The 15,462-nt window shown below is 39.6% G+C and overlaps 1 protein-coding gene across 1 annotated transcript in view; it reads right to left on the reverse strand.

Moving 5' to 3' along the window:
• LOC124777768 (diacylglycerol kinase eta) overlaps positions 1 to 15,462 on the reverse strand; it is a 583,415-nt gene that overhangs the window by 327,782 nt on the left and 240,171 nt on the right. Inside the window, exons 4-5 of the mRNA XM_047253274.1 lie at positions 10,769 to 10,905; positions 10,506 to 10,597 (exon numbers count right to left, since the gene is read on the reverse strand). Coding sequence (XP_047109230.1) covers positions 10,506 to 10,597; positions 10,769 to 10,905 — 229 coding nt within the window. The remainder of the gene's footprint in view (positions 1 to 10,505; positions 10,598 to 10,768; positions 10,906 to 15,462) is intronic.

The raw sequence follows: 15,462 nt of genomic DNA on the forward strand, positions 1-15,462 counted from the left end.
TAACTTCAGACGCAACGGTCCACCACGCAATTACGATTCCGGGAGAAATTCTCCACCACATGACCGACAAACAAGAAACTATGTCAACTACCGACATAACGACAGACCTGAATTCCATCAGAACTGGCGAGCTTTAAACAGAGCTGGGCCCTCTGGGCAAGACGAATTTGTGGAAGTTAGGCCTCCTAATCCCAGTAACGGCGCGCACCAACAAAGAAACAGACAATGACTCACACCGCAGGCAGCCGCGTGCGCCCGCTGGCTCAGGAAAAAATAACATTGACGCTAACCTTGAGCAAAATTCCAGTATTCTTTACCGCCGTATACCACATGATAATTGCGTTGAAGTTGAAACTCTGCGTACTAGGAAGAGTAAAGGTTTACACCACATTTCTCATGTAAAACCATTTATTGACAGATAATCTGCCTTTTAACTTTGTCTTTGCCATAAAACGTTTCACTTCACGTTACTAGTATGCTTTAGAAACTGTTACCATGCAACAATGTTTGAAGTTCAATATCCAGCCAAGAACCAAGAGAAATTATTTAAACAGAAATTACGAATGCATTGTTATTGCGAACAGACGACACAGTGTAATTGTGTGTGTACATTCTTGCTTGTTAGTTGTACGATTAGAACATTTACCAGTACTGCTAATGAGATTTTAATGCAACATTTTGGTTTACTTGAAAATACATTCTGAATTTAAAGTGCTTTCTGAGAGATACCAGATGACACAGAGGTTAGTTTATGTGACAGCTACACGATTTTTATCACGACGCTACTAATGAGTGACAATTTACAATGTTGCTTTTGCAGTGTATCTGTTTTATATCTGCACAGTTTTCTGAATTCTTCTAGGAAGAAAAACATGTTATAGTAGTAACTTTTGTGGTATAGCAACAATGAGACAGCCTTTTTCGTGGCATAACAATACGTTACTGTACAGTACTTTCCTCATCACGGCAATAAGCGTAATAACTAAGATATCTATACGTAAAGCATTTCACTTTTGTGTATCATGAGGTAAGTACATTGACTTTAGCAGAACTTTGCTTACAGAGGACGATAACTACGACAGTTCCACAGAATTATCTTACAGCAAGACGCGCATTTAGCGCTACAGGACACGCATTTGAGTGATTAATCTTATACTTAAAACACTTATTTTCAAAGATTTTTTAATTACAAAGGAAGTTTTCCGTGATAAATTTCATTCCATTGCTGTAATTTGTAACAGCTGAGGGTATAATTACGTTTATCCTCAGGGGGGTACACGCTTACTTTGTGTACCATGTGTGTGGCAACCACAAGGAACCCTAGCTAATATGGTATTTGCTTATACAACTTTACACGTCGGTACCATATTTCTCTAACACAGAATTACACAGCTATCTGATTATTTGACAGAGAAACAAACATTCTTTTTACTACGTCAGTGACAGATGTTTACGCAATTACAGTTGGATAACTTCACACTTATGAAACTGTATTTTGTCTGTACTTTGTAAACTGTTCATATTTTTTCGGATTCATTGTGATACTATGAGAGCTTTGAGATATTTGGTATGGGATCATGATTTTAAAGTACGTTTGAGGTAGATGACACTATTGAAATGAGCAGAGAATTTTTTTTACGTTTTGAAATTATTGGAGGAAGTTACGACGATTTTAAGATTTGACTGAAGTGTTATGATGTTATTATTACGACGACGATGTGTACTATGCTGTTGAGGTATGTTTATGATAAATAAGCTGATGCTATATGAGGAATCTGATTATGCTATGTAGCTATTATGATGAAATATTGAAGACGTGTTGATGAATATGAATATGTATATGTGTAATAAGGTAAGGAATAAGGAGTAGGGGTTAGGGACTCTGATTTATGAAAAGGATGTTGGAAACCAAGAAACGTACTTTAAGAGTTATGAAATGTGTGACTGTATCACAATGCTGACGAATATTTTTTTTGGACACTTATATTTATAGGGTTTTGTTTCTACAGATTTGCAACGCTAATTCTTGACCTGTGAAATATTTTTATATGAGACTACCACGGTAGCAGAATCTCCTGTCGTAAATATTTCCGTACGAAAGTTAAGTGACCACCTGCACGTAATGCGTCGCGGGCACCCAGCTGTGTCAGACGCCTGGAGAAAAAGCCATTATTGCGAGCCCTTTTCAGCGGCACAGGTAGCACAAAAAAAAAAAAAAAGGGGAGGCCATTATCCTTGGAAATATTCTTACATCTGCAAACCTGATAATGACAAGTGTCTTTCTACGAGAATTGAGAGCTACTGACTTACGAAATGCCACATGACTATTGAATGATATTTTTATGCTTTGGTTTGCGTAACTGCTTATTTCATTTGATACCTGTTTTTCAGCTGTGTTGCAGCATTGCTTTTATAAAATGAAATGCATTTGCTAATGTGAACACTTTCTGTCAACAGATCTATTAAATAATTATTTTATGATCCACATTCTTTAAAAAAGGAGCACTTGGAAAGGAAAGAACAATAAGAAGGAACTAGTAACTGCATTCATAATTTTCTTTTCAAGTAATTGGTAACTTTTTGGTAGAATAACTTCTTGTGGTGCACCACTTTAATTACATAGACATTAAGATGTGAATATACATTTCCCTTATCTGCATTGTTGTTTAGTGTAATATTTTTTCTGCTTGCGCTATGTCATGTTTAGGTATAAGTTGCTGCTGTTTGCCAGGCATAGTGTTATTGAATTTGACTTTTGCTCATTTATGCTGCTAGCTTTGCCAATTTGCATTTTTTTGCATTGCTGTTTGTGTTGATTTGTTATGTGATGCTGCATTGCCTCGTCCCTTAGTTTAGCATCTGAGCTCAGTAGATTTAAGTTAGCTTAAGAGGGGGTAGCCTCTAAGAGAATGAGTTGCGATGAATTGGAAGAAATGCATTGAGAAAACAGGTTTAGGTAGGATTTTCTTGGAGATAAATGTTGAGGTAAGAAATGTGTGAACATATAAATACAGAAAGCATGCTTGGATGGAATTTTTTTTGGTGGAAACAAAGGATGAAATAAGAGGAAAGATATATGAAGTTTTGGGTTGGACTGCAGTACCAAATGTTACACTGAAAACGAACCCTGTCCTTTCCTATTGGTGTTATCCCACTATGAGTTTGTGTACCCTTGAGTATTTGTTTTCTTCCTGTCCCTGTGTACTGTTTCATAGAATTTTTTTCTCTTCTAATACTAAGCTATATTCACTATGAGGAGGAATACTGTTATCCTCAAATATAAGTTGCATTAATAATATGTTATTTTCTTTGTAAAGTTGTTTACAATTCTGTTCTGTTTCAATGTTCATGTGTGAAATTAATGTTTCGAAAACTATTCTCATTATTTTATGTATGTACTTATGTCACTATTTTTGTAACACTCATGTATATGTTTATTTCTATTCTTTTGTAAAGCCTGTACTACAAATGTTATCTGTATTATTATGTTTTTAATGATGTATTTTGTACCTTTGTAATTGTATTCTTATGTTATAAAATTGTAATTGTCACCAGTTCATGACATTATTAACTTGTTAGTTACATTTCACTGCACACGTTTCTGTTGGTCATAGTATGTGGACAATATGTGAGAAGTAGGGACTGTTAGTGTTTGCACGTGTGTTAATAACTCAGCAAGGGACTGGATAACAGCATTGCTGGTTCTAAGGACAATTTCAAAAACTTTGTGAGTGCACAAGTGGTGGTTTATGGACTTGCTATATTATCCGCAAGACTCTTCAATGGTGATTGTGCACCTGCACAGTCACAACAGATGGCTGCTGGCCATCTCTTCAAGGACTACAGTGGGTCGACATCTTTGATGATCCATCAATACCATTATTTCTACAAGGACTGCAGTGGGTCTGCACCTCTGGTGGCCCACCAATATCGTAATCTCTACCAGGACTACGGTGGGTCTGCTCTGTGATGACCTACCTACCAATACTCTTCAAAACGTCGACTGACTCTGCTGTGGGTTTACTCTGTTGTGGCCCATTACCTGTCTGCATGTCGAGTCAGCACTGTCTTTCCGTTGGAAGGACAACACTACTTCTTCAAGACTGCATGGAAATCCACTACTTCCGTGTGCATTTTCTTCTACTGCTCAGACTTTGAGAAAAACACTGCTATTCTCCTACTACTTCCGTGTGCATTTTCTTCTACTGCTCAGACTTTGAGAAAAACACTGCTATTCTCCTACTACTTCCGTGTGCATTTTCTTCTACTGCTCAGACTTTGAGAAAAACACTGCTATTCTCCTGTTATGTACGATCAGGACTGTCTTTATGGACTGTGAGAAAATTTGAGCTTTTGACCAACATAATATTAATAAGTGTGTGCATTTTATATCTTTGTTACTGTAATTGTGAAAAATTTTTGTCAAATCTGTATTGGCCAGTGCCCAACACCATTTGTAAAAATTTTTGTGGGGAGCATGGGGGCTATGTAAGTAGGCTGTTTATGTTTTCTCTATGTAAGTAGGCTGTTTATGTTTTCTCTATGTAAGTAGGCTGTTTACGTTTTCTTATTGGCAACGTTACGTAGCGCTCAATATGAAAATCACTGGCTGTGCTGTGTGCAGTCTGTGGCTAGTTTGCATTGTTGTCTGCCATTGTAGTGTTGGGCAGCGGCAGCTGGCTGTGAACAGCGCGTAGCGTTGCGCAGTTGGAGGTGAGCCGCCAGCAGTGGTGGATGTGGGGAGAGAGATGGCGGAGGTTTGCAGTTTGTCATGAACTGATATATATATATTATGATTTGTGATGATATTAAGGTAAATACATTGTTTGCTCTCTATTAATATCTTTCATTTGCTAACTACCCCTATCAGTAGTTAGTGCCTTCAGTAGTTTGAATCTTTTATTTAGCTGGCAGTAGTGGCGCTCGCTGTATTGCAGTAGCTTGAGCAGCGAAGATTTTTGTGAGGTAAGTGATTTGTGAAAGGTATAGTTTAATGTTTGTCAGGGCCATTCTTTAGTAGGGAGTTTTGAAAGTCAGATTGCGTTGCGCTAAAAATATTGTGTGTCAGTTTAAGGACAGTCATGTATAATTGTTCTAAGGGGACGTTTCAACTGGAATACTCTCTTTCAAATTCTGAAGGTGGCAGGGGTAAAATACAGGGAGCGAAAGGCTATTTGCAATTTGTGCAGAAACCAGATGGTAGTTATAAGAGTCGAGGGACATGAAAGGGAAGCAGTGGTTGGGAAGGGAGTGAGACAGGGTTGTAGCCTCTCTCCGATGCTATTCAATCCGTATATTGAGCAAGCAGTAAAGGAAACAAAAGAAAAATGTGGAGTAGGTATTAAAATCCATGGAGAAGAAATAAAAACTTTGAGGTTTGCCGATGACATTGTAATTTTGTCAGAGACAGCAAAGGACTTGGAAGAGCAGTTGAACGGAATGGACAGTGTCTTGAAAGGAGGGTATAAGATGAACATCAACAAAAGCAAAACAAGGATAATAGAATGTAGTCGAATTAAATCGGGTGATGCTGAAGGAATTAGATTAGGAAATGAGACACTTAAAGTAGTAAAGGAGTTTTGCTATTTGGGGAGCAAAATAATTGATGATGGTCGAAGTAGAGAGGATATAAAATGTAGACTGGCAATGGCAAGGAAAGCGTTTCTGAAGAAGAGAAACTTGTTAACATCGGATATTGATTTAAGTGTCAGGAAGTCATTTCTGAAAGTATTTGTGTGGAGTGTAGCCATGTATGGAAGTCAAACATGGCCGATAAATAGTTTAGACAAGAAGAGAATAGAAGCTTTCAAAATGTGGTGCTACAGAAGAATGCTGAAGATTAGATGGGTAGATCACATAACTAATGAGGAGGTATTGAATAGAATTGGGGAGAAGAGAAGTTTGTGGCACAACTTGATTAGAAGAAGGGATCGGTTGATAGGACATGTTCTGAGGCATCATGGGATCAGCAATTTAGTACTGGAGGGCAGCGAGGAGGGTAAAAATCGTAGAGGGAGACCAAGAGATGAATACACTAAGCAGATTCAGAAGGATGTAGACTGCAGTAGGTACTGGGAAATGAAGAAGCTTGCACAGGATAGAGTAGCATGGAGAGCTGCATCAAACAAGTCTCAGGACTGAAGACAACAACAACAACAACAAATAGGTTGACAAAATGCACATAATGGAAAACAGGAGTGGCTAGAACACAAATGCAGAGGTATTGAAACACACATAAATAACACAAAAAATGGCTGTCACATACAAGGAAATTAAAGAGAAATTTGGAGAAAAGAGACACAACTGCATACATATCAAGAGCTCAGATGGCAAATCAAGTATTAAGCAACAAAGATAAGACTGAAGGCTGGAAGGAATATGTGGAGGGTCTTTATAAGGGAAACATACTGGACAATAATGTTATTTTATGAGAAGAGGAAGTAGGTCAATATGAGATGGGAAATTTGATACTGGGAGAAAAATCTAACAGAGCAGTGAAAGATCTAAGCCCCATGGAATAGACGGCATTCTGGCAGAGTTATTGAGATCTTTTGGAGAACCAGCCATGATAAAACTATCCCACCTGCTTTGCAAGATATATGAGAGAGCTGGAATAGCCTCAAGCTTCAGGAAGAGTGTAGTAATTCATATTCCAGTGAAGACAGGTGTTGACAGGTTGAACACTACTGAGCGTTCTGTTTAATAAGCCATGGTGGCAAAAAAACTGACACAAATTATTTACTGAAAACTAGTAGAAGCCAAACTTGGAAACGGTCAGTTTGGGTTTCAGAAAAATGTAGCAATATGCAAGGAATATGCAAGGTAGGAACACTTCGACTTGTCTTAGAAAACGGAATGATGAAAGACACCTACATATATAGTATCTGCAGATTCAGAAACATCTATCGACAATGATAACTGGAATATACTCTTTGACATTCTGCAGGCAGCAGTGATAAACTATCAGGAGCAAAAGGATATTTACAACTTGTACAGAAACCAGACTGCAGTAATAAGAGTCAAGGATCATGAAAGGGAGGCTGTAGGTGAGAATGAAGTGAACCAAAGTTCTAGCCTACCCCTAATGTTATTCAGTCTGTACACAGAGCTATCTGTTAAGGAAACAAAGGAGAAACTTGGTGAGGGAATTAAAATGCAGGGAGAAAAATAAAAACTTTGAGTTTTGTTGATGATACTAATTCCTTCACAAGAGCATTTGAATGGAACAGTGTCTTAAAAATAGATTATAAGATAAACATCAACAAATGTAAAAAAAAAAAATGGTATGGAATGTAGTCAAATTACATTAGGTGATGCTGAGCGAATTTGATTAGGAGACGAGACACTAAAAGGGCAGTGAAATACCTGATTGTGAGCTAAGTAGAAAGGATATAAAATGTCTGAAAAAGAGGAATTTGTTAACATTTAATATACCGTAAATTTATGAGTTAGGAAGTCTTTACTGAAGGTATTTATCTGGGGTGTAGCTTTGTATGACAGTGAAAAGTGAACAATAAGCAGATCGGCCAAAAAGAGAATGTGGTGCTGTAGAAGAATGCTGAAGATTAGATGCGTAGACTGAATAACAAATGAGGATGTACTGGATCAAATCAGGGAAGAAGAAATTTATGGCACAACTTGATGAAAAGATGGGATTGCTTGATAGAAGACCCTAAGGCATCAAGGAGTTGTCAATTTTGTAATGAAAGGAAGTGTGTGTGTGCGTGGGGGGGGGGGGGGGGGGGTTAAAACTGTAGAGAAAGGCTAATGCTTGAATACAGTAAGCAGATTCAGAAGGATGAAAGTTGCAGTAGTTATTCCGAGATCAAGAAGCTTGCACAGGATAGAGCAGCATGCACAGGGCATCAAACCATCTGCTAAATATGGTGAAAAGGGAGTGTCCAATAATTCACACTCCAAATCCCTCACTTTCTCCTGTGCCAACAAGTTTTCGGGGGTACGAATGAAATATTTTTTTTCCTTTCAATCATGATGCATTTGTTCATCCAGTCAGTCCAGAACATTTCTGTAGCATTTGCAGTTATTATTTTACCCTGTGCTGAATAAGAATAAACTCTTTTATATCCTCTGAATTACTAGCCATAATATTTCCAGCACGTGACATTACATTCACATTTTTGTTGCTGGGACATGGCCTTCTTTCACCAACTATAAATGAACTTCAGTTGAAGATAAACCACTGCATATACTCTTAAACATCTGTTAATTTAGTATTATTATGGGCCTAATGTTAAGATAAGCAACCCTATGTCTGTTATCCTGAATACTAAGTCTGCATCATTAAGAATCTTCATGTAGTCTGTGACTCAGACTATTTGTTGATGAATTGTAGGTGTAATGTGGATGCAAGACCTGTGACACACCTGTTTCAATTTATGTAATATCATTTTCTGCCTAGTACCTTCAGAAACTATTTACATTTAACATAAATCCTAAAGCAACATATTCATTCATAAATATGGAGCTATTGCACCCAACAAATAAGAACAAAAAAGTTTCAAATAAAAAAATTACAAAATACTGTTCTTAGACAGTGATCTGAATTTGTTATGCTAGTTTGGCATAAAATATTCTCATAAAAATGTATCACATGCTATTGATAAATAGTAAATGCTAATGAACACAAATTTCATATCACAAATCATATTGCATCAGTAAAGATCTTTGCTATTTATTCTAGATAATTCAGGAAGGAAGGAACTTTATAAAAGCTTAACATCCTGTCAATATTGAGGTGATCAGATGTGGAGCACGAGGTCAGACAGTTAAGGATGGGGAAGTGAACTGGGAATGTATCATTGGAGGAAACTTCTCAGCATTCACCTGGCATGATTGAGGAAACCAGAGGGAAACCTAAATGAGGGTGCAGGCCATGGATTTGACTCTCATTCCCCCTGAATATGAGTCCTGTGTCTTGCATAATCAAGTGGATCAGTTATAAAGGATGTCCCAAAAACATAGTGCATAATTTTAGGTACAGTATGTGTTCCTCATATTAGACAACAGTAAAAGTTCATTACATCATATGTTCAGAAATCCTTGGTTTCCAAGTTAGAGCCTACAAAATAGTGATATTGAAGGGAACATTCTTCTGCTTGCAGGTAACTACCATGACATCACACAGTTAATTTTGAGGCAACATTGAGTATAGTGCTTGGTGTTTCACATGCACTTAAATTAGGAGCTGCCAGAAGTGCACTTCACATATGGCAAGGCGGGGGGCAATGCTCTACCAATTCATCACTTGTATCAGAAGAGGTACCAAAAGTCAGGATATCCGGCTTGGAAGACATTTGAACATTTCCAATGCTGTCTGTGCATTCATGGAAAATACAATTCTCTTTTTTACAAGAAACCTTATTATCTGATGTGTTAACCTTCCCTTATCCATCCTAAGGAAGTGTTCAAAGAACACAGTTCTCTTCCTGACAGTGTCTTGTAAGCACACAGTGCAAAAAGTGTGGTTGCAGAAAAAGGGACATTTTTATACCCTGAAAGCAATGAAAAGACAGTTTTACCAATTTTAGAGGTGTTTATTGAAGATTATGAATAATTAAACATACTCAGTATATCATTTAGTTGTCCTACCAGAATAGTCAAACATGCCCTAGAAATCATAAAGAGAAAATGCCAGCATCACCTTGTTGTATCACTTAATTTTTCCTACTGCTGACAAAGAAACCTCTCTTCCTGACACCTTTAAATTCTTACTGGCAGACTTCGAACCAGTCTTTGGACTGAAGACCACACCATCAATGGCATACTGCTTGTATTTACCCTATACCAGATGCTCTACAGCTGATAACATATAGGAGCAATGCTTTGCAATTTTCTGAATTTACAGAATTCTTTTTTCATGGTGCCACACATGCAATACATTTGATATCACAGCTCTAGCTCTGCACAGGAGACTCACAAGCTCTGAGAGCATGTGCTAGATCATTCTGAATGTTAACCAGTCAATGGTATAACATCTGTTACTCTACACAGGTGGAGAAAAGTTACTTTCAGATGAATAAACTCTGTCCATATGTTTCTTTGTCCTCAGAAATCTAATCGGTCATTTGGCTGAGGACAGAGGAGATTTTGTAGCTTGATAGGATAGGAATATCCTATTGCGAAGTAAACAGCCACAGACAATATCTGAGCAGATATCTAAGAAAAGTGTGACTGGATCTAGTACACACGAATTATGGAAATGTGGGAAAGAAGACAGATGAAAACTGATCTGAAAATATAGAGAAATTCTCATGTAACATGCTATTAATAACACAATATATTTAAGTACAGCAGTATATTAATACCAGTAATTTATACAATTAACAATTGAGCTACCCCCTCTCTAAAAACCTCCAGTTTAAACTCTTCAATCATAATTTCACTATTTTAATCTATTTATTGTACAGTTCTTTCATTTTATCTCCAGTGTACCTTGAAGATCAAAATGTCTTGATAAAATGCACACATTATATGTAATGACATACCTTAATACTGAACCACATGTTCGTTCACAAACTGCACATTTTGCTGAAACGGGCAGATTTCCTTCCATCCACTGGTGTGGCATTGTGAGATTCTGTAAGGTTGAAGAAAAGGTTCAGAGCTGAAGTACAGGAGGAAGCAGTTCACAGCAGCATCAGGAAAGACTTCTGTGCTATCAGAAGAAGTAAAACACTAGTATCATAAAGCATTAAACATTATAAATAATGGCATTAAGAAATGTAAGAGATTAACTGCTGTAACGTACTCCATCCATATCTTCGATAATGTCCTTCCCAACACTGGAGAGAGTGGTCCACTTGCAGTTACTGATGGCCTTGACTGCACATCTTTTATGAACTTTGAATTTACACACCTCACAGCTGAGACCATGCGACATGACGCCTGAAAATAGGATAAAATACATTGTACACAAAGCACAAATATTGTAAATGTTTCTTATGTAATGCCAATAACTATACAACTGTTCATTATTTAATGACCAGCTTTCATATTTGATAATGATGTTTTTGTATAATGTACAACCATTCATAGAGTGGATAAACATTTAATTTTGAATTTTGTCCAGCTGAAGTAAACATATATTCAAGATTTATGAGTTCCTTAATCATTACTGAATGAAAATATTCTTTAGAAATTATCTTTATTAAACATGCTCTTTTATCATGAATTAGTAAGCTGCTGCTTTTAATTTTCTCTCTTTTCTTTTTTGTTGGACATCAGAATGGCAACTAAGAACATTTATAGCCTGAAGCAAATAAGTTATATTAATAAAATCATCTGAACATTGTCTTCAGTCATGTAACATAAATGAAAAGAAGTTGTGAAACTTAAGTACACAGTCACAATTAGAAAGGCTTGAAAAATTGATCGCACAATCAGATCACTTTCAATGACTGCTACATTCTCTTCACAACATCAGGTAAGAATAAACTGCTGGTTAAGAAATTAACGGGGACCACTAGTCAACAAGAGCATGGAGAAATGACACACACACACACACACACACACACACACATCAAAAACAATTTTACATCACCTTGATTCTGAGACTTCTGGAACCTGTACAGAAAATTGGAATAGAGATAAACATAAACATCATTTCCGCCCTTTTTATTACTCATGAAAAACACACATTGCATGTTGTACCACCATACAGTGAGACCTTCAGAGGTGGTGGTCCAGACTGCTGTACACATCGGTACATCTAATATCCAGTAGCACGACCTCTTGCATTGGTGAGGCCTGTATTTGTCACGCCATACTACACACAAGTTCATCAAGGCACTGTTAGTCTAGATTGTCCCATTCCTCAACGGCGATTCGGCGTAGATCCCTCAGAGTGTTTGATGAGTCATGTCACCCATAAACAGCCCTCCTCAATCTATCCCAGGCATGTTCGATAGGGTTCATGTCTGGAGAACATGCTGGCCACTCTAGTCGAGTGATGTCATTATCCTGAAGGAAGTCATTCACTAGATGTGCACGATGGGGACGCGAATTGTTGTCCATGAAGACGAATGCCTTGGGTATATGCTGCTGGCATGGTTGCACTATCGGTCGGTGGATGGTATTCACGTATTGTACAGCCATTATGGTGCCTTCCATAACCACCAACAGCGTACATCGGCCCCACATAATGCCACTCCAAAACAGCACGGAACCTCCACCTTGCTGCACTCGCTGGACAGTGTGTCTAAGGCAGTCAGTCTGACCGTGTTGCCTCCAAACATGTCGCTGACGATTTTCTGGTTGAAGGCATATGCGACACTCGCTGGTGAAGAGAACATGATGCCAAACCTGAGTGTTCCATTCGGTATGTTACTGGGCCCATCTCTACTGTGCTGCATGGTGTTGTGGTTGCAAAGACGGACCTCGCCATGGATGTTGGGAGTGAAGTTGTGCATCATGCAGCCTATTGCACACAGTTTGAGTTGTAACACAACATTCTGCGGCTGCACGAAAAGCATTATTCAACATGGTGGCATTGCTGTCAGGGATCCTCTGAGCCACAATCTGTACGTAGCAGTCATCCACTGCACTAGTAGTCCACGGGCGGCCTGAGCAAGACATGTCATTGACAGTTCCTTTCTCTCTGTATCTCCTCCATGCCTGAACAACATCGCTTTGGTTCACTCCGAGATACCTGGGCACTTCCCTTGTTGAGAGACCTTCCTGGCACAAAGTAACAATGCAGACATGATCGAACCGTAGTATTGATCATATAGGCATGTTTGAACTACAGGCAACACGAGTCATGTAGCTCCTTCCTGGTGGAATGACTGGAACTGATTGGCTGTCGGACCCCCTCCATCTAATAGGTACAGCTCTTGCACGGTTGTTTACATCTTTGGGTGGGTTTAGTGACATCTCTGAGCAGTCAAAGGGACTGTGTCTGTGATACAATATCCACAGTCAACGGGTCTTCAGGAGTTTGGGAACCGGGGTGATGCAACAGTTTTTTTTTATGTGTGTGTGTGTGTGTGTGTGTGTGTGTGTGTGTGTGTGTGTGTGTGCGGGTATATATAATTTCAGTCACACATGAAACAGTATATCTAATATCGCTCTCCATTACCTGTGGATAACACCCCATCTTGCTGGTGATATAATAAGGAAGGGCAGGATCAAGTTGAAATGTAGTAAGCATTGAAATGTAGTAAGCTTCCCTGTCGGCTTCCTTGTAACATTTATTTTACAGAATAACACTCATTTTACAGAACTATTGCAGTTTATTTGTTCATGTATGTTACGAGCAGAAAACATTAAAGTCTTTCAAACTGGATATCTGCTAAAATTAACATAATACACTCCTGGAAATTGAAATAAGAACACCGTGAATTCATTGTCCCAGGAAGGGGAAACTTTATTGACACATTCCTGGGGTCAGATACATCACATGATCACACTGACAGAACCACAGGCACATAGACACAGGCAACAGAGCATGCACAATGTCGGCACTAGTACAGAGTATATCCACCTTTCGCAGCAATGCAGGCTGCTATTCTCCCATGGAGACGATCGTAGAGATGCTGGATGTAGTCCTGTGGAATGGCTTGCCATGCCATTTCCATCTGGCGCCTCAGTTGGACCAGCGTTCGTGCTGGACGTGCAGACCGCGTGAGACGACGCTTCATCCAGTCCCAAACATGCTCAATGGGGGACAGATCCGGAGATCTTGCTGGCCAGGGTAGTTGACTTACACCTTCTAGAGCACGTTGGGTGGCACAGGATACATGCGGACGTGCATTGTCCTGTTGGAACAGCAAGTTCCCTTGCCGGTCTAGGAATGGTAGAACGATGGGTTCGATGACGGTTTGGATGTACCGTGCACTATTCAGTGTCCCCTCGACGATCACCAGTGCTGTACGGCCAGTGTAGGAGATCGCTCCCCACACCATGATGCCGGGTGTTGGCCCTGTGTGCCTCGGTCGTATGCAGTCCTGATTGTGGCGCTCACCTGCACGGTGCCAAACACGCATACGACCATCATTGGCACCAAGGCAGAAGCGACTCTCATCGCTGAAGACGACACGTCTCCATTCGTCCCTCCATTCACGCCTGTCGCGACACCACTGGAGGCGGGCTGCACGATGTTGGGGCGTGAGCGGAAGACGGCCTAACGGTGTGCGGGACCGTAGCCCAGCTTCATGGAGACGGTTGCGAATGGTCCTCGCCGATACCCCAGGAGCAACAGTGTCCCTAATTTGCTGGGAAGTGGCGGTGCGGTCCCCTACGGCACTGCGTAGGATACTACGGTCTTGGCGTGCATCCGTGCGTCGCTGCGGTCCGGTCCCAGGTCGACGGGCACGTGCACCTTCCGCCGACCACTGGCGACAACATCGATGTACTGTGGAGACCTCACGCCCCACGTGTTGAGCAATTCGGCGGTACGTCCACCCGGCCTCCCGCATGCCCACTATACGCCCTCGCTCAAAGTCCGTCAACTGCACATATGGTTCACGTCCACGCTGTCGCGGCATGCTACCAGTGTTAAAGACTGCGATGGAGCTCCATATGCCACGGAAAACTGGCTGACACTGACGGCGGCGGTGCACAAATGCTGCGCAGCTAGCGCCATTCGACGGCCAACACCGCGGTTCCTGGTGTGTCCGCTGTGCCGTGCGTGTGATCATTGCTGTCTCTGGACTGAAGACCACAACAACAACAACAAATATTTATGTATACAATGAAACACTTTTATGTATTTTGCTAATCCAAACTGTCAGAATGAAATTTTGTGAACTATGGAGGGAGGGGTAGTTATTAGGAGAAGTATTAGAACTGATATGAAACAACAGTGGCGCTGTCAACTAGCAAGCATTAAAAGTTGGCGTAGCATAAAAAAATTGTCTGAACAGTAACAGCAGCAAGACCTACATGAGTACGGTCATAGAGAATTAACTGGTGGCAATTTCTAAGAGTAGTATATGAAAAACTATTGTGAGCGAAAATCATTTAACTGAGTATAAAAATAATTACAGTGATTTTAAATAGTTCTCATGAATCTTATTCTGACTTAACAAGTATGGTAGACCCTCATGGTAGTTGCTGTATACATCATTAGAAGATCAAGCAGAAGCACTGTGAACATGACATCATCAAAGTGTGAGTTTTTCTTTTCTTTTTTGTAGTGTCTGTAAATAAAATGAAACACTTGAAGTTTATCTGCAATGTGACAGTTATTGAGCAATCACATGTCAAGCTGATGAACTTCCATGTTATGTAAGATGATGCTAACAGAACAAAAGACTAAATGAACTACTGCCAAATGAGTTAAAGTTCTTCAATGGCCTATGTGGAACAAATGGTCAAACGGTGTCACTTGACCAGGCCAATAATTCAGAGAGAAATGTAATGAAAACTCCATTCTACAACAGTTTTATACTGTGATTTGAATTTCTGACCAACTTAATAAAGGAGCGTATATTATTCCATAGT

This window comes from Schistocerca piceifrons, chromosome 2 (assembly GCF_021461385.2).
Source record: "Schistocerca piceifrons isolate TAMUIC-IGC-003096 chromosome 2, iqSchPice1.1, whole genome shotgun sequence".
In the NCBI taxonomy this organism is placed as follows: domain Eukaryota; kingdom Metazoa; phylum Arthropoda; class Insecta; order Orthoptera; family Acrididae; genus Schistocerca; species Schistocerca piceifrons.